Consider the following 20,496-nt stretch of genomic DNA (forward strand, 5'->3'; position numbering starts at 1 on the left):
CTCACTACATTTTTTGGAGAGCTCCTTCTGTCAAAAAATATCTAATAGTAAGGCCTTTATTTGTAATTAACAGCCCTTCTTGACTCATTTAAATTGTAGCCCTGATGAAGTTTGTACACACTGATGAAACCTTGGTAGGTTGGTTAAGTTTTGTTTTGTGTTTGTATAGTTGGTCAAAACACTAATTCTTGGTTTTTGATAAAAAAAAGTCATCATATTAAAGTTTTTTGACATAAGTGTCAAATAACACACCTAATACACTGACATATCATGCTCTGAGTACCTGATAAATCCATATTAAAGTGATTAAACATACCGAAGGGAAAAATGTTACTTACCTGGCCAAAAGTCGATGTCGTTCCTCTATAGTAGTATCGACATCTTCGATTTGTACATAGGCATTCAGGAACTTATTCAGCTGATCGAAAGCGCGCGGTTTCTTATCCACTTGCCATAAATGTTTGCAATAAGCGTACGTGACTTGAGGTTGAGAAACCGGCAGTTGAACTTCGGGTTTATCTTCCGGATCGTAGCCCAATAGCATTACCAACGTTTTGTGAGACGGTTTCTTCAAGAACAACAAATTGAGATTTTGAACGCATCTAAAATAATTAAGAAACTTACCACCGATCGATTTTTCCTACAAAGCGAAGCGTATTTCAACCAAGATTTTAGATCTTCCTGTGGCTGCAAAACTAAAGAATGAACTTGAATAACTTTTTGCCAGTCTTCCACCAGTCTCTGGCAACACTGCAATCGTTGCCACCACATTTCTTTTAAAGTTTCTCGACGTTCAGGGACCAACTTGTACTGCATTACCTACATATAAACTCCCAATTTGTACTAACAGTATTTAACAAAAAACAATTTCTAAGCCGTACTTCTTCAAGTTCACTTAACATTTGTACGTGAACCATAGCGCCATATGCCCTCTGGTAGCTTTCAGAGGCCATTGTAGTCAATTCATTGTCTATTAAGTCTCTAGAAAGGTCGATAAAGTCTTGTGCAAATTTGTACTGTTCTTTGTGAATCGCTAAGATGGCTCGATAAAATGAACCGTCTAACGAATCTTGTGGAATAACTTTAACAAATCTAAAATCAAATAACAATTAAAAAAAATAATGTTTACAGTTTTTCTAAGCTTTACTGTTCCATTGATTGGTAATTATGTAAGCCCAAAGCTGACGCCAAAGCTAAACGACAGCCTTTTTGTTTGTTTTCTTCACTCAGTATTGACATTTTTTCTTCAAACACTTCGTGTAATTGACCCCATTCGCCCAACGCTTCTAGACACCTAAAATCAGTTTTAACAATGTCATATTATTTTTTGATTAGCCTGTTGACGGTACAGATTACACAGTCAAATGTTATGTCAATAAATAAGTGATCAAAGCTGTCTTTAGACACGCACCAGGTCATTTTTACTTTTCGTTCTTGTTGTATTGGAGTAATTTTTGAGATGCAGAAACACAATAATTTTCTAATTAATCTATTGTATTTTTTCCCGAAGCTGATGAAGATAAGAAATACTGATCAATTTAAGTTTTAAATGTTACTCCATAAAATCTACGAATTTTTTGTCGACTTTTGCCTGTGTAAATCAAAGCAGTCTGTATGTTGAAGAAATAAAAATAAATTGAAATAAACATACCTCATTTGTCCAAGACAAGCATCTTGATTAGTCGGGTCGTTGATCAACTTTTCCTTATATAATCCTAAAGCTTTTTCCCAATTATGAAGCTTTTCGTACCATCGGACCTGCACTTGAATTTCATTTCCGTCATGCATTACACATTGCAACAATCCCTCGGCTGATTCCTTCTGCTGCAACTTGTTGTTAATGGAAATCAGAGCTTCAATTACGCGATAGTCTTTGCTACCGCCACGTAAAAATTCTTCTTCTTTATAATGCAAAGCTTTGGCGTAAGCTCTGAAATTTAGAATTAGGAAAAAGTGGATGATTCCAGGACTAAAAAAAGTCACCTGCAATGAATGGCGTGTTCGCCTAACAATTTGCCGCCTAAAGGAAGCGGGCCTTTGTCGCAATGATCCATAAACTCAGCCAAGTTTAGAATGGTTTGCGTGATTTCAGGTACGTCGGGTACTGTCAAGGCTTGTTCCAAATAACCTAGTTTATATCAGATGGTTTAGAACGTAAAAAGTGCAACACTGACAAATTAACCTACCGATAAGTTCCTTTTGCATGGACTCATTTAGTTCAGTCCAACAACTAACAAATGCCGCATTAAATAAGTCTCGAGGTAAATGCGAATAAGTCTGAGCTAGCGGTAGGCAAGATCGAAGGGCTGGTATAGGAGAATGTTTTAACAGATCCAAGCTCAAACCGCGCAACCATTCTAACCATTCATCCTATAAGAAATAGAAATTCTGATCAATTATATACAAGTAATCTTGTTGTAAAAATATCTATTCTTATTAAGATTGATTTATTTATTTTTTCTTTTTGCGCAAATTAAAATTTATAAGGGATGCCAGGGATATTCAGGCAGAGGTAGAGATGTCAATTTTTTGATAAGAATTTTTTAGAATTGTCAGACATATATATCTACTGTTCTCACGGACTGAGTTTACCCGTGCGTCATCTCCCTGCGATTTAGAAGTAGACATGCATTATTGACTTCATCCTTCTCTATTGTTCACTTTCAGAAAGGGTAAATATCTAAGTGAATGTCTTCCAAAAAAAAACATTTACTGATTAGCGCTTCTATTTCAGTCATTGTCAGTTTGAAAACCATCGAAAATTATTTGATTTGTTTACTATTAATTCTTTTCCGTTTCTTTGTGTTGATAATCATTTATAAAGTTTTCTATTTACCAAACCACCACAGTTCTTTTAAGACCTATTGTTTCTACGCTTTTAATATTCTGTAAGTACTTTCATAATATTATTATTAATATTTGTATTTTTTTTATGTCGGCTGTCACGATCTAACCAAAATTGGCAGAGTGTCTATTATGGTTTTTATTTAGCCATTTGGTTTTTCGTAAATTCGAAATTACTTACTATTACAGTATTTTTTTAAAAAATGCCTGGAAAAATTCTCCACAGACAAGTCCAGCAGTTAATTCTTAACCTTTGTGAATATTTTGAATTGGAAAAAACCAATGGAGGACCTTTAGAAGCTTTATCATCTGTTCAAAAAGAAAATAAGAAATTTTAAGACCTTACATATTCTTACTGATGAATTTTTTTTTGATACTAGAAGGTTGCAGCTGCTTTGAAAATTTCCAGCAAAACTGTTTATTCGATTCGGAGAAAGCAAGCAAGTAATTTATGATTTCCTCACCTAGAAAACGTAAATCGAGATGTTATCGACGGGCCAAGACCACTGATTTATCTGAAAGCATTAAAATGGATGTTCGAAATACATTATATGATATGTACAACGATAGTATGTTAATAATAGTAAAATATACTAAGAAAAATACTTTTGTAAGAAAGATCTATTAACATTTCATTGTTTCCAGAGACTGAGATTTTTGGGTTGCATTATAGATTTTTCATAAAAATTTCTTGAAACATATTAATAATAAAGTCATAGAAAAAATAAAATAAGCGTCTAAAATGTTTTCCAGCGGGTTTAAAATAAAATAACTGGATTGCAACCTGAAAATGAGATATGAGATACTACAGCATCACTCAGAATGTCTTATTGAATTTTTAATTTGTTGTATTTATTTTAGAGAAATATGTAACCATCCAGAACCTAAATCAAGAGCTTAAAGTTAAAGAAACTCTACATATTGGTGATACATCTCTGCGAATTTTGGTAAATAAATTAGGTTTCAAATTTAGACGGAATTCTATGATCCAAACGGAGACTTCTCATAAATAAAAAATGTTATTTCGGTCAAGATATTTTTGATTTGATATGATATAAGGTTGTTTTAGTGCAAATTTGCAGCCAAAGATCTCTACTTTCTGACTGACAATACACGCAAAATTTAAACGTGACGAAGCTTTAGACACGCCCTTTTCTATAATATGAACACAACAGGTTTGTTGACGAAAACTTGATTTGATTCATATGATTAAAAATGACGTAGCCTTCGTGACGCACGGGTAAACTCACTCCGCGAGAACAGTAATTTTCTTGCGAAGCTAAAGCTGCGGACTGATGGAAGAATAGCTTGTAGAAAGCTTCAAACAGTTAATAATACACCTTGCGTAAAAGGCTGGCCGGAAATACGATAGTTTTCGCCCCGTCGTTTGATGTTCGAGAACTAAAGCTAAAGAGGGTGTAATCTGCATTGGGCAGTTCCAGTCAGGTACCAATTGGAAGCATTTGTTGCTGCTTAAGCAAACTAGTTGGGAACGCTGCAAAGCTGTCTAAGAGATTTCTTCTTTGAAGAGCTAGAGACTGAGCTGATTGCTGCTGTTCAAAAGCGGTACTGATACCCCGATGATGTTGGGAGCGAATTCCAGAAAACCTGAAGTAGGAGCCATAGTGCAACACACCACGTGATCTGTAGACGTTTTGTTTCTTGGACTAATTCCGTAAACGTGTCAGAGACAGTAAGTAATTAGGCTAATATAGACAGTAGTTCATATATCTGCAATCGTTTCTGGTATCCGATCTATTCATTTAGTAGTAGTGGTAGTCATGTATGTAAACATTGAGCGCCAAACAATTACCCTGTTAGTGTCTGAATAGAAGAGTTACTGTAGTAAAGTAGTTAGGTTAGATTTGTTTTAGGTTTAGTTATTTCTCCATTTATAAAATAACTTGGCATCCCTGGGATCTATTTTTTTGTAGTTTTTATTTGAAAGAATGGATATTAATTAAGATATCACTCTCGAGAGTTTCGATAACATAATATTGCAATTAGACAAATCACTAGAATTGTGTCGTCCAACGGTTCAAGAAAGGAAATCCTTGGAATAACCCAGTCCCGAGAGTGATTGTCTTAACAATCTGTTTCAAGTTTGTAGCAAACACAAAACCAAAATAATAATTGCATTTTTAAATACCTTAGAAACTCTCCTGACTGGTATCCAAGCTTGTCGTAGATTATTCTCTTTCACTTTCAGTCTTTGAGACATTGTGTTTAAGTCAGTTGACACTGCTACGTCCCTGTTCTTCCGCTGTCTAATAATCGAAACAAACAACATTAACCATCAACAAATCAGTTAAGAGCTTAGCCTACCTATTCCTTGGTATGGGTAGATCCATTTCATCCGTCATAGTGGACTCAGTCTCAATCGTAGAAACCAAAATCTCCCACCTGTAAATCGATTAGCTAATTTAAGGTTGAACTCGACCCGGCATAAACGAAGCCATACCTCCTGTTATTAATTTTGTGCTTGATCACCACTTTCTGCACCATCGGTACGAACATACAGAATTTTCGACCAAGTTGAGTAACTAGTGAACAAAGAGTATCCATAGCAGTGTCGCGCAAATCTGCGTTTTTATCGATAGTACGCACTAACGGGTGCGTTATCCTCGATATGTAATCGGACAAATCGATTAGTTCGGCTAATTGATCGATAGTTTCCAGAGCCTGTTTGGACACAGCGAGTGGACAATCAGTTGCGTCGATAAGCCTAAGAAAAAACGTTTAAAGTGTATATTAAGTACAGGGTGTCCAAAGAAAAGGCTTTTTTGACTAAACCGTTAATCGTAGAGCTTTGGAAAAAAATTATACACTTGCTAGGAAATATACAATTTCGGTTTCTGTGAACCATACTAACAACTTTAAAAAGTGCAATTCTTCAAACGTTTACTAGTAACAGCTTTGAATATAACCTCTTTTGATCTCTTGAAATAAAGTAAAATGTTGCTTACAAGAAACTGCGATAACTTCAAAATTCCTTGTCGTAGAGCAGAAATTAACTGGAGACAACGTTGCCAAATGTTGAAAATGTACTTCTCATACGTACAATTTTAGTCAGTCCTTTATTACTTACCGAACTACTGGAGGCAACACCAAATGCATATACTCGTCCAAATTGTTACCAAACTTGTGCAACGCTTTCAACAAATGAATCGTGTGTTGCTTGTCTTTCGAAGTATCGTGATTTAAAACCCTCAATATCTGAGGAATTAACTGAGGCAGGTACAGCTTGAACTGGGAACCTAAAGCTTCAGCTATATTTTCTAAGAGGAGTATTATAGTGCCTGCAAAGAAATTCAATATAATACTCAAATATCCAATAAAAGCACTATTTTACTTTGTATCGTGCAGTCGGGCGTCCAAAAGTCTTTAATCAGTCCGCAAATATCGTCCAGATACCCACGAATATGCTGTTTTACTATAGATATTAGCTCGCCTAATTTTTGACATAAAAACTCCCTAGAACCAGCCTCGGAGTTTCGTACTATGTTCAGCAAACTGGGAAGGACCTATCAAAAAAGCAGTCAAACTAGTGCATAAGCCTTTTAAAATAAATCGTACCTGAGGTATGTAAGGCACGCATTTGATTCCTAAACCTTTAAAAGTAAAAGTAATCGCCTGAACTACGGTAGTGTGGTACTGGGACAGCGTAGGGTCTCGGATGATTTTCATTAAAGTGGCAATTGCCATAGCTAAAAACTCATTCAAGTTACATAAAATTAGACAAAACAAATTTAAATTACCTAAATAGTATTCCTCCAGTGTGCTCGAACTCATGTTTACGAGCATTTCGCTTGATGTTAAATCGCTGTCTTCCGTTAAGTTCTTGTCAGGCATGGGAATTAAAGTGGGGGTCTGCGGTTGGTAATCAATTTCACCACGGTGTATTTTGTGTTTGTATGGGTCCAAAGCTCCTACATGATACAAGATAGTAAAGAAAAAGTTTTACGTTTTATTTAATGCCTACAAGTAAAACATAAAAAAATTCAAGCTCTAGAATCGGCCCAAAAAAATTAATCAAGTGAATTAAGCAATTTTGCCCTAGAATAGGAGTTTTCTGCACCAAATTTATTTTTGGTTGAAAGTTTTCTGAACTGATCTTCAAAACGTGCCGATAGCAGAAATGGACGAAGAAAGATTTGTAAACATCTAAATTTTCTAATTCAATCGCTAATGTTCATGGTTATTATCCCATTCGCGACGAGACAAAGATCTTCGTATTTGAAAATTTTGTAGTTTTTCGAAGTAAATCAATCATAAATTAAGTCGCGTTACTGATTCCCAGATATATTGGAGTGTCCGAGAATTTTTGAGCATGATGTTAAAGTTATATCACAAAATAAGTCAAAAACAATAAAGAATTTCAATTCAATTGAAAATGTTAGTGATTATTAATTTTCTTAATTTATTACATATTGTTACGATTTTCCCGTGGGTTTACACTAAGTCAATTTAACTCAACAATTAATAAATTTATTTACACTTCAAAACACTCCGTACAATAATTAATTCAGCTACACAATTCCACAATTATTCCACTATTTAAACTTTACCGCGTTCCCAAATTCACTACTCCCGCCGTCGAGACCGCTTCTTTTATATTCGCAAACCACGTTCTAGACTGACCGCAAAACGCTTCGCGATTTGCGTCGAATATCGAAGGTGCTTCCAGGTGTGTGGCTTCCTAACTGTGGCCTACTTTAACACGCGCCCGGACAGATATTGCGGCGCATCGGTTTCATCCCGAATCGAGTGCTCGTTCAGAAGTATCGAGCATAGTAGGTCCAAACCGTAACACTATCTATTAATACTTTTTCACTGGCATGTAGCAATTCTTGTAAAATGGCCATGACAAATGTCATAACCCTTAGACAAATCGTTTATAATGACCAGAGGCTTCTATATACTACCGAAAACCTCCTAAAAATTGTCAGAGGCCTTTACAAGAGCCTTCTTAGTTTATTGACACTTTAATTAATATTTCCTAGTGTGGACAGTGGAGCTTGTGCACTCTAACACTCTTCTTTAGAATTGACAAACCAATTTCCCTTCAATAATAATTGAGAAACAAGCAAAGGGAGAATTAATAATCACCGTAACACAGACAACACCACAAGCACTAAACGAGGCCGAACTGAAACGTGCCACAAACTTCAATTGTTGATAAATTCGTTATGCCTTGCAGAAATAGGAAAAAACTAAAAAAATAAAAGCATTATGACTTACCCAATAAGCCGAGAACACGAATAGTCTCCCTCCGAATAGTAGGATGTTGTTCAGTCTTCAAAAATCCCAGTAAAACATCCAGCAACACAGGATACTCGTTATAAGGTCGGACTACGTGACCAGTGGCGCCCACCAATTGTCCTAAAGTAATCAGTGCTGCACATCTTTTATCAGGAGCGGAAGCGTCTCCAAGAATTTCCAAAAGAATAGACTATAAAGCAATAATTACTTAAACTGTCTACAACAAAATTCACCATTCTTACCATTAAGTCCTGCATCCACACCTGAAGCTCTGAATGGCCGCCTGTCACTTCAGCTAAGTCGCCAATAGTGGACAGCACCGAAATTACGACGCCTGGATTCGGTTCTCCTTCCCGTAATTTAGGAACTAGAACCTAAAAGCCTAAACGTAAAATCAACTTTAAACAGGATCGGGCTCGCCTGACCTTTAGAACCGGTTCCATGTAAGGCCGTATCAATCTGGGAGCCCTAACGACCAAGTGGTCTAGAAGGATCGCCCCTTGCTCTTTATTACGACCCGTGCCCGAATATTCCAATTCCGTTAACAGCTCAACCAACATTTTTCTTAAACTTGGCATAATGTAAGCGGGATTCATGCAGCTTAAACGGCCTATCATGAATAAAGCCACCTGTAACGTGTTAAGACGAGGTTTTAAAACCGATTCCGGGCCTCGTTTGTTGGTAAAATGAAATTACCTCGCGGATTCGAAACTCTTCATCTTGTAGCGCAACAAAAAGATTCTCTAGAGATTCGGCTTGCGCGAGATGATTGTCGAAAGTTGGGTCCAACGATGTCAATACACCATAACGGACTTGTGCGTCGGTGTCAATCAAACCCACATCTAAGAGATGTTAAATTAAAAGCTAACTATAGTCAATAACAGAAAAGTCTTAATTACGTTCTGATCGTTAATAAATACTAAAATATGTTAAAAAAGGTTTCAAGTTCGATGCTACGACATATTTACCATAAGAGCAATTTAGGCGGCTCAAGTAGCATTTACAGTGCTTTCTTCTAGAAATGTTAGTATTTCAAACAATTTAAATAAAAAAATGTGGATTCTTTAAGTATTACTTGAATAAAACAGAATATCTACAAACCATACTAATATAATTAAGAAACGGTTGCAGAATGCAGACCATTTGAGAAAACCATTATTCCTGTCTATCTATGATAACTTCATATCACTTTACCAATCTACGGCCATTGGAAAATTGTAAAATAGCGATTTTTACAAAAAATGCAATTTTGCTAATATTTGATAAACTCCAAAAAGGTTTCTTTCAACAACGGACATATTCATGCAAAAGGATATTTCGCAATCGTGAAGAGCTAAAGAGACGAGTTTTGTCTTATTTTATATTATTTTTCATGCTCTTTCGGATGCAGTTGCAATAAATATGATTGAAGCTCAAATAAAAACTCAACGGCCATTGAAAAATTGAAAAAATGCGATTTTTGCAGTTAACTTAAAACTAAGGTCTTAAAACACTTCAACCAAAATACGCCTTAATAATAAGACTCCACAAATTACCAGTTCTTTTACAAACCCTTTACTTAAAACTGATTTAAACTGCTAGAACTAGTAACTAGGCCTCATGCTACTTCTAGCAAGCACCGATTTCAAGAAAATAGAGATAAAAAATTGTAAAATCCGTAAAATAAAAAAAATCTCTTTACGTATGATATCGGATCCATTCAGCCAAATTCAACGTGCCAATGTGGTCCCAACAGACGTAGAATGGCTCAAAAGTAACAATTCTGCAGACTAGAACAGCAGCTGAATCGATCCTTGCCGGTTTTGAGACGAAAGAATACAATTTGGTGAAGATTGACCACGAACGAGCCAAATTTAGCGTCCAATGTGGTCCCAACAGACGTAGAATGGCTCAAAAGTAACAAATATGCATACTAGAACAACACCGGAATCGATCTTTGTCGGTTTTGAGACGAAAGAATACAATTTGGCACAGATTGACCACGAACGAGTCAAATTCAGCGGCCAATGTGGTCTCAACAGACGTAGAATGGCTCAAAAGTAATAATTATCCAGACTAAAACAGCAGCGGAATCGATCTTTGCTGGTTTTGAGACGAAAGAATATAATTTGGCACAGATTGACCACGAACGAGCCAAATTCAGCGGCCAATGTAGTCCCAACAGACGTAGAATGGCTCAAAAGTAATAATTATCCAGACTAGAACAGCAGTGGAATCGATCTTTGCTGGTTTTGAGACGAAAGAATATAATTTGGCACAGATTGACCACGAACGAGCCAAATTCAGCGTCCAATGTGGTCCCAACAGACGTAGAATGGCTCAAAAGTAACAATTATGCAGACTAGAACAACAGCGGAATCGATATTTGCTGGTTTTGAGACGAAAGAATATAATTTGGCACAGATTGACCACGAACGAGCCAAATTCAGCGGCCAATGTGGTCTCAACAGACGTAGAATGGCTCAAAAGTAACAATTATCCAGACTAGAACAGCAGCGGAATCGATCTTTGCTGGTTTTGAGACGAAAGAATATAATGGGCCTATCCCACATATCATAAATTTTTGTTTTAATAACTGGAATCGAAAGAATAGGATCAAAAAACTAATTTTTCATATTCTTGAAGAAAAAATTATGGTCGTAAATGTTCCTACATTAGTTTGAATTTGTCCATTAAATTTAAAAGATCTGTTTTGGCGCGCATGTGACGTACGTAATTCTGGGCGATTTTATTGGCTGTTGCACGCCATCTGTTTCACTTCTTGTCGCTGATTGGTTGATAGTGTAGTACGTCACCGGCGGCGGGCGTTTTAAACATGAAATTAATGTAGTTTTTATCATCATTTTTTTTCTATTTAGACTTAATATTTTTGAAAATAAAAAAATACGGGTATATTTTCAATCCGTCTTTGTAGTTATGAAATAAAAAAAAATTGTGGGACAGGCCCACTTGGCACAGATTGACCACGAACGAGCCAAATTCAGCGTCCAATGTGGTCCCAACAGACGTAGAATGGCTCAAAAGTAACAATTATGCAGACTAGAACAACAGCGGAATCGATCTTCAGTCAATCCGACATAAATTTTATTCCGGTTCCAATTCAACCATTTCACCAAATAAGAGTATAAAATAAAATTCCCTAGAAACTTAGACTTCAATTCTTGACATTCCCACCCCTCTATATTTGAGGAAGATAAAAAAACAGTTACTAAATCTCCTAGTAGAAAGTAATAATTACTTAGAGACTACGATTACTTAGAAAGTTATTCAACAGATTTTATTTTAGTGGTAGAAACGTCTCCTAGCGGCCGATTTACAAAGCTGAGGGTAAATTATTACAGAGGTTTTTCTCCCTAACTCCTATGAAAAATTATATTTGATTGTCTCATTTATAAATAATCCCACGCCGATTTTCAAATAAACTAAAATCATTACTTACTCAATAATTTATGAAGTACATCGGCCACCGTTCTAGAAACTGTATCGCTCGGACTTTTATTGGCACTTTTAATTGCGTATCTTAATAAACGACTGGTAGTTTTCACGGCTTCCAGTCTGATTTCGGTCACTTCGTGCACGAGGAAGTAATTAGCGCAACGTTGCACGAATGGCAACAGTCTTTGGCCTTCAAAGTCAAAAGTTCCTAGAAAACATTTCCAGTTATCTCGCATAACAATTAGCAGAAATTGTGAATTAGTTTTTTACCCAAAGTATGAAGAGCCAACACAATCAGCTGTGTGTCGGTCGTCTCGACAGAAGTGCTCAAAGTGGTATGACTGTTTGACGTACTTCTGGGCATCCCTGGATGCAACAATGGCCGGTTCAGTAGAATATGTGATAAAATTTTCAATAAGCCCAAACTCATTTTGTCTTTATAAATTGGAACTTTTTTGGCCAGTTCCCGAAGACAAATTGTTAGCGACTGACTTAGACCGGTAGCAAGCATCTATGAGAATTAATAACTTCAGAAAAACAAACACTAAATGTCACACCATCATACTTGTTCTAAAATGTTTGGTATATCCATAGGTTCATGCTTCTTTAAGGCTAAAGCCAAAAACGTAATGCACTTAAAAATTGAACTGTCTATAACAGACCGTCGTTTGCTAGTAGCCTCAGTTTTTGGTAAGGCTGATTTTACCAGATCCATTATCCGGTCGACGTATGGGTCAATGACTTCTTCGACAGCAATGGCAATCAAACCTTAAAGAACCAGTGGTAGTGTCCGCCTATCGATGTTTTAGAGTTGCTTACCAATAGTCACAAAAGCACTATTTTTATCCTTTTCTCTTCCTCTTAAAATGTTGCACAAGTAGTTCATTGCGCTCGGAAGATATTTCTGTACGAATTTCTCCTTGTTAAATGCAGCCAATCTGGGTAAAATTGTTAGCAGCGTTTGTTGCACGTAATTTACTTTAAACGACCTGAAAACGTATTTATTAAAAAATAACTTTGATGGATACTGCTAAATCAACTACGAAACCAGCCTACATTTTCACAATCAATGGCGGTACTAACAATTTTTAGATTATTTTAGAGAAATCAGAGATTTATAATAAAAAGCTGAAAAGACTACAAAGTATTCAGTATACAGCTTTTCAAAGTTTTTAGATTCTTTTGACATTTTGAAAATTACTTTAGAGGCATCTGGCAAACTTAAAATAATGGTGTTAGAGAAGTTTTATTTTTTAATCAAAAATGGTGCGAAAAAGAAGAAAACAGTGACGTATCATTAAAAAAAAAACGAATCCGCGTTCCGAATTATTGGTTAGCTTGTTAAAATGGTACATCAAAAGTGTCACCGAAGTTACCAGTCATTTGGTTTCGTTCTGTCGGGTTTAAATGGTTTTTCTACTCGGGTGCGGTTTCCGCGTTGGAGTACGGGAGAAAATGCCGCACGCATTTATTTTACTTTTAAATATAAATTTATATATTTTCAATTTCTTAATTAAGAATACACTTTTAATCATCTTTGCAAACAGAGATTCTATTTAATAATTTTACTATAAATTTCCGTTCAATTTAATAAGAATTATAGAAAAAGTTTTGTACCTTCTACACAAGCGAAAAGTATTGTTCCCGCCTTTTGACTGCAGTCTCGCGCGGGAAAGTACCATTTTCCGCACTTGTTATAACAAGTAACTATTTAAATGTTAAACAGAAGTTTGAAAAACAGTTCAACAGTTTTTTGAGTAAGCAATCAACATATAAATTTCTTACCAGCCAAACCAATTGCGTTATATTAATACATTTGTATTTTTCTTATTCAAACTTTAACACCCTGTATTTTGAAAATAAAGCACTTGCGGACATAGAGAAATCTCCCTAGGCTTTTGTTACCACAACTCTGATACACCCTGTAGAAGCCTGTGGCATTTAAAGTGATTCTAGAGGCAGGCAGAAATATCAAAAGCGTCTTGAGTTCCATAGGACAAAGAAGTATTTTCTTTTACAGTTTGGCAAAATGCTAATTTTTGTTTGAATTTTGGTACATGAGAAAAATCCCAACGCACAGAATGAAAACTAAAGAAAAATATATTTGAAAAACCTCCATTTTACTCATTTTAAAAACTGTTGACAGATATTTCCATAACAACTGCACAATAGTGTGTCTGGAACTATCAAAATGGCCCACGAGATTTCTTGATTTAGGTCCGTTTAAATTATTTGCTTATTGTCAAAATTAGTGTACCATGAGCCAATTTATTTATTTTTAAATAAATTTAACCATAGCATATCATTGGAAACTAGATTTGTCACCCTTTCTTCAAACTTCAAAAATATTTTTAAGCTATGCACCTAAATATTTGCTACAACTTTTGTAATCAATGTTTTTTCCTAATTTCTTAAGCAAATCTGAACTTATCTATCCTTGGAACCTTCCAATCCGCTGTTGCTACTTTATTAAGTTAATTAAAAGATTCAACCACTTACTTCTGAGCCAAAACATCAATACAGATGTACTCAAATTTCTCCGCAACCAGTTGATGGCATATAGACGATTCAATAATAATGGGTTTTTCAGGTTTGCTTGAAGATGACGAAATCACGTTGGTAATAAGGCTTGTTGTCTTCTTTTTGGCATGCATCGGGTACATAAATGGCGGCCGATTAAAAGTAAATTGCTCCACATCCGATTCCGGTCTAGGATCGGTGCTTTCCAGTAAAGACCAATATTTGCGCTCCCATGTTGCGTTCGAACAAAATAATAGTTCGTTCAAAATAAGCAATGAACCGTGCACTTTGTCGTCTCGAACACGCTCTCCTCGATCAACGGACAACAGTTTACCAGAGGTTTCATAACATTGTCGATACCTAAACGAAAAAAAAATCCTTTAAGTACTCAACATTAAAGAGTAAAACACAACTCACCAAGATGAAGAACCTCGTTGATTGTCTTTAGCGTTCTCCCTTTGTGCGGTAATGACTAAAGCGGCTCGAAGAGCCTCGATAGCCGCTTCTCTAATCGCCTGTTTAGGATCTTGGATTGCGACGAATATATTATCAAAAAATTGTGATACTTGCTGGTAAAAGTAAGTTGGGAGGGCTGTTGCAAACTCCTTCAAAACTAACACAGCCGCATGACGTTTTAACTGAAATTGAAACGGAACTTGATTGCGCAACATCAATCTGTGCACAAAAGGTAACCTTACCTCAACTCTATCTCCAGACAGCCACTCCAATGCAGTTTTTACCTCAAACGCAACATACTCAGGCGCTTTAGAGCCATATACTAATGCGAAACTAGCCATAGTTTTTGCTACCAACTCCATAACACTTACATCACTTGAAGTTAGCGAGTTTCTCAAGTAGTAAGCGTAGGGACTTATTCTCGTGTTCATATTTCCCACGTTAGCGTCAATTAAACACACTGAAATTTCATAATATTGCAGTTATAGTGTATGAGTTATTTATACAGGATGTTCTTCTGCATAAATGTACATAGTGAAAATATTAGAGTAGGATGTATAAGTAATACAACATTTGCATTACCATTATATTTTGCTACACTCAGGTATTTTTATAATGAAAAGGAAGTCCCCAAAGTGCTTTTTTTATGTGAATGTTAAAATTTATTACTCATTGGAGGGCAAAATGTATTATCACAGTCAATGCATCCTGAATTGATTTAAAGCTGGAAGTGTCAAGAGAAGTGTTCTTCCAGAAGAAGTGACCAGCATTAAGTTTAGAATTAAACAATTAAATCAGAAGTAATTCAAATTTTTGTGTGTTCTTACTACTGTAGGAACAAGTAAAGAAACTTATGAATAATGTTTTCTTGGTGATGATGTTTTCTCCACTTTAACAGTCCATCCAACTCCTTAATTTTGACAAGAATTATGACTTTTTGACCATTTGTGACCCTCTAACTCACAGAAATCTTGTGCCTGAGCAATCTACATACAATACAAGTCCGTTATTAAAGGTGTTTTATGAAATTTTATCCTTTTATGCATCACTACCTAGAAAGGTCTTATATAACTGCTTCTGAAATTAAGTTAAGGTGCACTTTTTTAGCTAAATAGATTTTGTTTTTTGGCATCATTTTATTGTATTTTTATTGGTATCAATACTGTTTGTAGTTTGAGATTAGCCAAAAAAAGCAGCTTGCAGGTGGTTTTTTTAACCAATCACAAACTTACCCACTGAAACCCAAACAAAATTGATTTGAAGTATAATCCAGAAGTTCCAAGTTCCCAGTAGTGTTCAAAACTTGAAAGTCAATCAGGAAAGAAGCTCACAGAAATTCAATTTGTCTATGCCAGCTGTTACTTGGTTAAATGAACAAAAACACTTATTCAGTTCTAAACTTTTCATCTTGTTTATCATAAAATGAATGAACATGAAAAGATAATTTACCAGATCATTTATTTAATGCTGAACTATAAAAGCTGCATTATTTGTGCACTGATTTTACTAATATCATGATCAAACAGATCAACATTCAGCCTTTACAGATAGGATCTCATTAAATACATGATTTTCACCAAATAAAATTTTCAGCCTTTTTGCAATTTCTTTATCAACAATTTTCAAAAATGTGTTTTTTGACAGTCATAAAGTCACTCCAAGATCAATTTGCAATTTTCAGTCTGTTTTTGTATTTCCAAAATTTTTCACACATTTTTAAAAATTGTATATTTTGATGGAAAATGATTAGGTATTTACAATTTTAAGTGACTAAAGCTGACTAAACTAATTTGCATACACTTTCAATTTTTAAAATCTTACAAAAAGGATATTTCTCTCTCATAATGTTTGCATATTTGCTAAAATAAAACTTTATTGTTTGAAATTCTTGAAAATCAAATATTAAGGATTTCAAAAAAATAAGTCACAGCTATTTAATTTATCAGCTGTTAAAAGAATAGAAATCCTGATTCAGCTTTGAACTTATCATAAACTTAAATTAGTTGACATAAAAAGATAATGCTGGACTTTAGTAGAAGCCACACATCAAAGATTCTGAAACAATTCTTCATAACTCAAGTTTCAACTCTTAATAAAAAAATTAAGAAACAAATATCTGAAAATATGACATTTGGATTATCTGATAATAACAGGCCTCCATCCTCCATCTTGGATTGCATGGATGGTAAAAGGTCCTATCATAAATGTGAGTTATCTGGGCCATTGTATGCTGAATTAAAAGTTAATAAAGTTAGGACAAAAATTATATTTTAGACAATCCAGAAGGTTTAGGTCTTACCAAGAGCACTTTGAAGTTAAAGAACAATGAGTGAAGAAAAAAAGTATGTGACTGAACAAAGGCAAAAGTATCAGTAACTGATAACTGATATTTGCTCTTCAGGAAGGATTAAGGTTTTCACAGCAGAGTATTCTTGAAATGAGGAGAATTACCATATACCAAGAGAAAAGCATGCAGAGTGTGACAGAAACCTGTCAATGCCAGCTTCTTTTGTCACATTCTATCAAAACTTCTCCTGAGATTAAAGCCAAGATGTGCTTGCTTGAATGTGCTGTTCTAAAATATGTATTATTTAAACTATTTATTACCTATGGCCAGAATGCCTCCTTTCTTTTCATTAATATCGCTGCTTGAGACCATTTCAAAAATGTGATGGTTGAATTCCTCCAGGAAAACAGTGACTTGATCAGGAGTGGCATCTCGTAGGTCATTCTTAACATACAAGTACAGATCTTTAGCAGCCCTGATTCTGGTCTGTTCATTTCTGGATTTCAGGTTCGAAACGAACTGGTTCATTACAACGCGCGACATTCTGATAGGGAACACTGTAGTACTCAACAACAAATATTAGTACACCATCTTAGGAACTTTTAATAGTAATCACATTGCGTTACATACTGTACATGTGTACAAATACTCTAAATACGCTTATTGCAAACGTATCGTTGTAAAATGTTAAAACCGTTTTAGTAAAATAATTAGAAGAACTAAGAACACTTATAAACAAAGTGAAACAAAACAAAAAAATGACATCTTTGACATATCGAATGACTTGCTCATATGACGTATGACAGAATTCCAACACGAAACACGATCACTCGCAGTGTTGTCAGATCAGTAAATCTGCAAAAATTTTTAGGTTTGTCTAATTTAACTCTTTGTGATGAACTGAATGCAGCAAATGGCGGCCGCAAAAATATTTAATAAAACGTATAATATAAACTAGTTTAAAACATTATGGTTTCCGCCATGGAAATCTAGGTGTAAACGGACATTTACTTTACTTTTTATTGGGCGTAAAACTTATTTTCACATATTATTTTAAATAAAGTTGTAGTTTTATTTACTTAACTAATTTTTGTCACAACAATTTTTTGTTGCTTTGTTGCCAGATCAAATTAAATTGGAAATAACCGTGAAATAATAATCAATTTTTCCATCTAACAGCAATTGACATGCAACTATGTACTTAATAGTTTTGAATGATTAGATATTTGTTAATTATTTTTTAAAACTAACAGGTTAACGATACATAAAACGTTATAATTTTAAATTCTATAAAGCGGCAAATTTATGCACCGTATGCAAACAAAATCATTGGGACGGATTTGACTGTAGAACAGAACACCTGGAAGTTCCTGTAGTACGTCCGGAAGGCAATGGTGAGTAGCAACATAGCAAATATTTTTTAAAGTAGCACTTAAACGCCCCACTGATGAAATAGAGAGCGACAGGATTGACGCACGAATGTAAAAAACTGAAAACTTGATTATTAAAGACAATTTTTAATTATCTAGGAAAAAACAAATATTACGTTAAGCAAAATCCTACGATTTTCACCGCGTGCCACCAGTCATTATACACATTCTTCGCATTTGGGTCCAGGAAGAACCACAAGGTGAACACGTGATAAGGAAGAAAACAAATGAAGAATACTGCAAAAATTAAGTGTTTTTAGTTACGAAAATTAGCAAACGTCTTATTACAAGACATTTTGATTATGATTTTTGCAATCAAATTTCACCAATCAAATTTGCACCAATCAAATTTCTCAAAATACTGCTGGGGCTTATTCAAAATGTCGAAATTTGTAGTTTTATTTAAAACAAAAATGTCTTTTGGTAATTTACAAGTTTTGCCGCGTGAATGACGTAGACGACTTTCAGCAGTTTTTAAAGCCTAGCGGAGCTAGCGGTTTTCAGATTATTTTCAAGAGTTGAACAAATTTCTAAATGATTACTTCCAAATGGTAAACTTGGATACCAAATTTCAGTTGACTAACATTTTTCCTTTAGGAAATGAAATGGCTTTTGTGGCTCACTTTTAGGGTTTGCTATTGCTCCGCTAGGAGGCTTTTTGCCAACAGTTTATATAACACTTTGGAGTTTATTTTTAATCAATTTGAACCACCCTGTACACTAAGCATATTCTAAAATTTGTCTACAATTAAATTAACTTACAACATATAAATATAAGAACCATCCGGGCTATGTGCTTGCGCGATTTGACCTGGGCAGGTCCCTGGGCCCCAGTAATCTCCGTAACAATCTTTTTAGTGCTCGTATGTAATTTAAGCGCCATCAAAATGTAGTAAGTCGATATCGTAATCAACGGTATCACGTAGTAAACCAAAGACTTGACCATGACGCTGTACTTGTCAAAATTTTCAATGTCCGGAAACGGAGAACAGTATGGGATTGTTTTACCACTAAAACATTTTTTATGTTGTACAATTTAGTTTAGAAATTATGTTGCGCTTACTGAGTTATATTGCCGTTCTTGATTGTGGCAAAAATTGCGCTCGGTATGGCCAAAATAATTGCCAGAAACCAAATTATTATGGCTTTAAGAACAGTCAGTGGTTTTACCTAAAATGTTGTTATCAGAATAGTGACTTTTATCTCTATGTATGAAAAAAGTTATGGTCCTAACAAAACTAACAAAAAAACACGTATTTTATCCCAATTTTTCAACAGTAGGTACAGAAAAAAATGCCTTTGGATGGATGGGTTGAAGTATATCAAAAATTCAAAAATAATGCTATCAGCAGTCACAAAAAATCCGAAATCAGGATAAAATATTATTAAAAATCACGTTTTTAGTTGTTATGGAAGACAAAACGTGTATGTATTTAAATAATCTGTTTTGTTCAAAATTTTGTTCTTGTCGTTGTGTATTACCACTTTTTTACCTGTAATCGTCTCAAGGGATCCACTATAATCGAGTAGCGTTCTGCAGAAAGCGCAGTAAGGGTGAATATTGATACACCTAAACTGATCTCTTTAGTATATTCGGATATTTTGCATACGGCCTCACTCAAGGGCCAATAATCCACTGTGTAGTACAATGAAGTAAAGGGCACGGATATTATTATTACCAATAAATCAGCTAAAGCTAATGAAAACACATACCTGAAATTACAAAGCAAATTATGACAAAAAATGATCAAATGAAAATAAATTCACTAAATAAACAAATCAAGTTGGTGAAAATAAAAAAAAAATTCTTACGTGTTGGGTATACTTCTCATTGCTTTATGACGCAAGAATACAAAAACCAAAGTACCATTTCCGATGGTTCCTACTACAAAAATGAAGAAAAACAGTATCGGCACTATGTAAGTTTCGTAGCGCTTCTCATAAGGCGTGTAATCTTCCTCGGTTGAGTTGACCAGCCCATTATTACTTAGATTCATCTTTACAGCTCGACAATCTGAAATCTTCTGGCAAATTCTGCATATAGAAAACCCGTTTGAAGTACATTTCACCCTTGTTTTTACAATTTCGTTAGTAGTTGCCTAATGGCTGTTAAAATAACGAGAAGCAAACAACTGACCGTCGACAGGTTACACTCGAAAATAGTCAATTTATGTGAAGTGGAACCGAAATATTAGCATTAAATCACGGCTATAACCAAATGTGTAATTTAAATCATTTTATAACTGGGTTAGAGGAAAAAAA

At 34.9% G+C, this 20,496-nt stretch overlaps 2 protein-coding genes across 2 annotated transcripts in view; both read right to left on the reverse strand.

Moving 5' to 3' along the window:
* The window catches only part of mTor (serine/threonine-protein kinase Tor), a 29,268-nt gene extending 11,767 nt beyond the window's left edge, over positions 1-17,501 (reverse strand). Inside the window, exons 1-26 of the mRNA XM_081978205.1 lie at positions 17,125-17,501; positions 14,760-14,977; positions 14,479-14,699; positions 14,041-14,421; positions 12,361-12,530; positions 12,107-12,309; positions 11,812-12,052; positions 11,546-11,749; positions 8,803-8,948; positions 8,532-8,735; positions 8,349-8,480; positions 8,086-8,296; positions 6,603-6,773; positions 6,421-6,551; positions 6,197-6,368; positions 5,933-6,143; positions 5,306-5,569; positions 5,170-5,247; positions 4,994-5,111; positions 2,187-2,370; positions 1,984-2,128; positions 1,652-1,930; positions 1,148-1,294; positions 882-1,092; positions 625-819; positions 339-568 (exon numbers count right to left, since the gene is read on the reverse strand). Coding sequence (XP_081834331.1) covers positions 339-568; positions 625-819; positions 882-1,092; positions 1,148-1,294; positions 1,652-1,930; positions 1,984-2,128; positions 2,187-2,370; positions 4,994-5,111; positions 5,170-5,247; positions 5,306-5,569; positions 5,933-6,143; positions 6,197-6,368; positions 6,421-6,551; positions 6,603-6,773; positions 8,086-8,296; positions 8,349-8,480; positions 8,532-8,735; positions 8,803-8,948; positions 11,546-11,749; positions 11,812-12,052; positions 12,107-12,309; positions 12,361-12,530; positions 14,041-14,421; positions 14,479-14,699; positions 14,760-14,977; positions 17,125-17,347 — 5,090 coding nt within the window. The 5' untranslated portion in view covers positions 17,348-17,501. The remainder of the gene's footprint in view (positions 1-338; positions 569-624; positions 820-881; positions 1,093-1,147; positions 1,295-1,651; positions 1,931-1,983; positions 2,129-2,186; positions 2,371-4,993; positions 5,112-5,169; positions 5,248-5,305; positions 5,570-5,932; positions 6,144-6,196; positions 6,369-6,420; positions 6,552-6,602; positions 6,774-8,085; positions 8,297-8,348; positions 8,481-8,531; positions 8,736-8,802; positions 8,949-11,545; positions 11,750-11,811; positions 12,053-12,106; positions 12,310-12,360; positions 12,531-14,040; positions 14,422-14,478; positions 14,700-14,759; positions 14,978-17,124) is intronic.
* Positions 17,502-18,062: 561 nt separating this feature from the next.
* Positions 18,063-20,493, reverse strand: CCHa2-R (CCHamide-2 receptor). The gene is made up of 6 exons (XM_081978387.1): positions 20,047-20,493; positions 19,728-19,947; positions 19,298-19,404; positions 18,997-19,244; positions 18,351-18,471; positions 18,063-18,293 (listed from the first exon to the last, which is right to left on the reverse strand). Exons 1-6 carry the CDS (start codon positions 20,229-20,231, stop codon positions 18,131-18,133), a joined length of 1,044 nt encoding a protein of 347 aa, XP_081834513.1. The 5' UTR covers positions 20,232-20,493; the 3' UTR covers positions 18,063-18,130.
* Positions 20,494-20,496: the final 3 nt, after the last annotated feature.

This window comes from Ips typographus, linkage group LG1, assembly GCF_016097725.1.
Source record: "Ips typographus isolate SLU linkage group LG1, UJ_Ityp_2.0, whole genome shotgun sequence".
Lineage (NCBI taxonomy): Eukaryota > Metazoa > Arthropoda > Insecta > Coleoptera > Curculionidae > Ips > Ips typographus.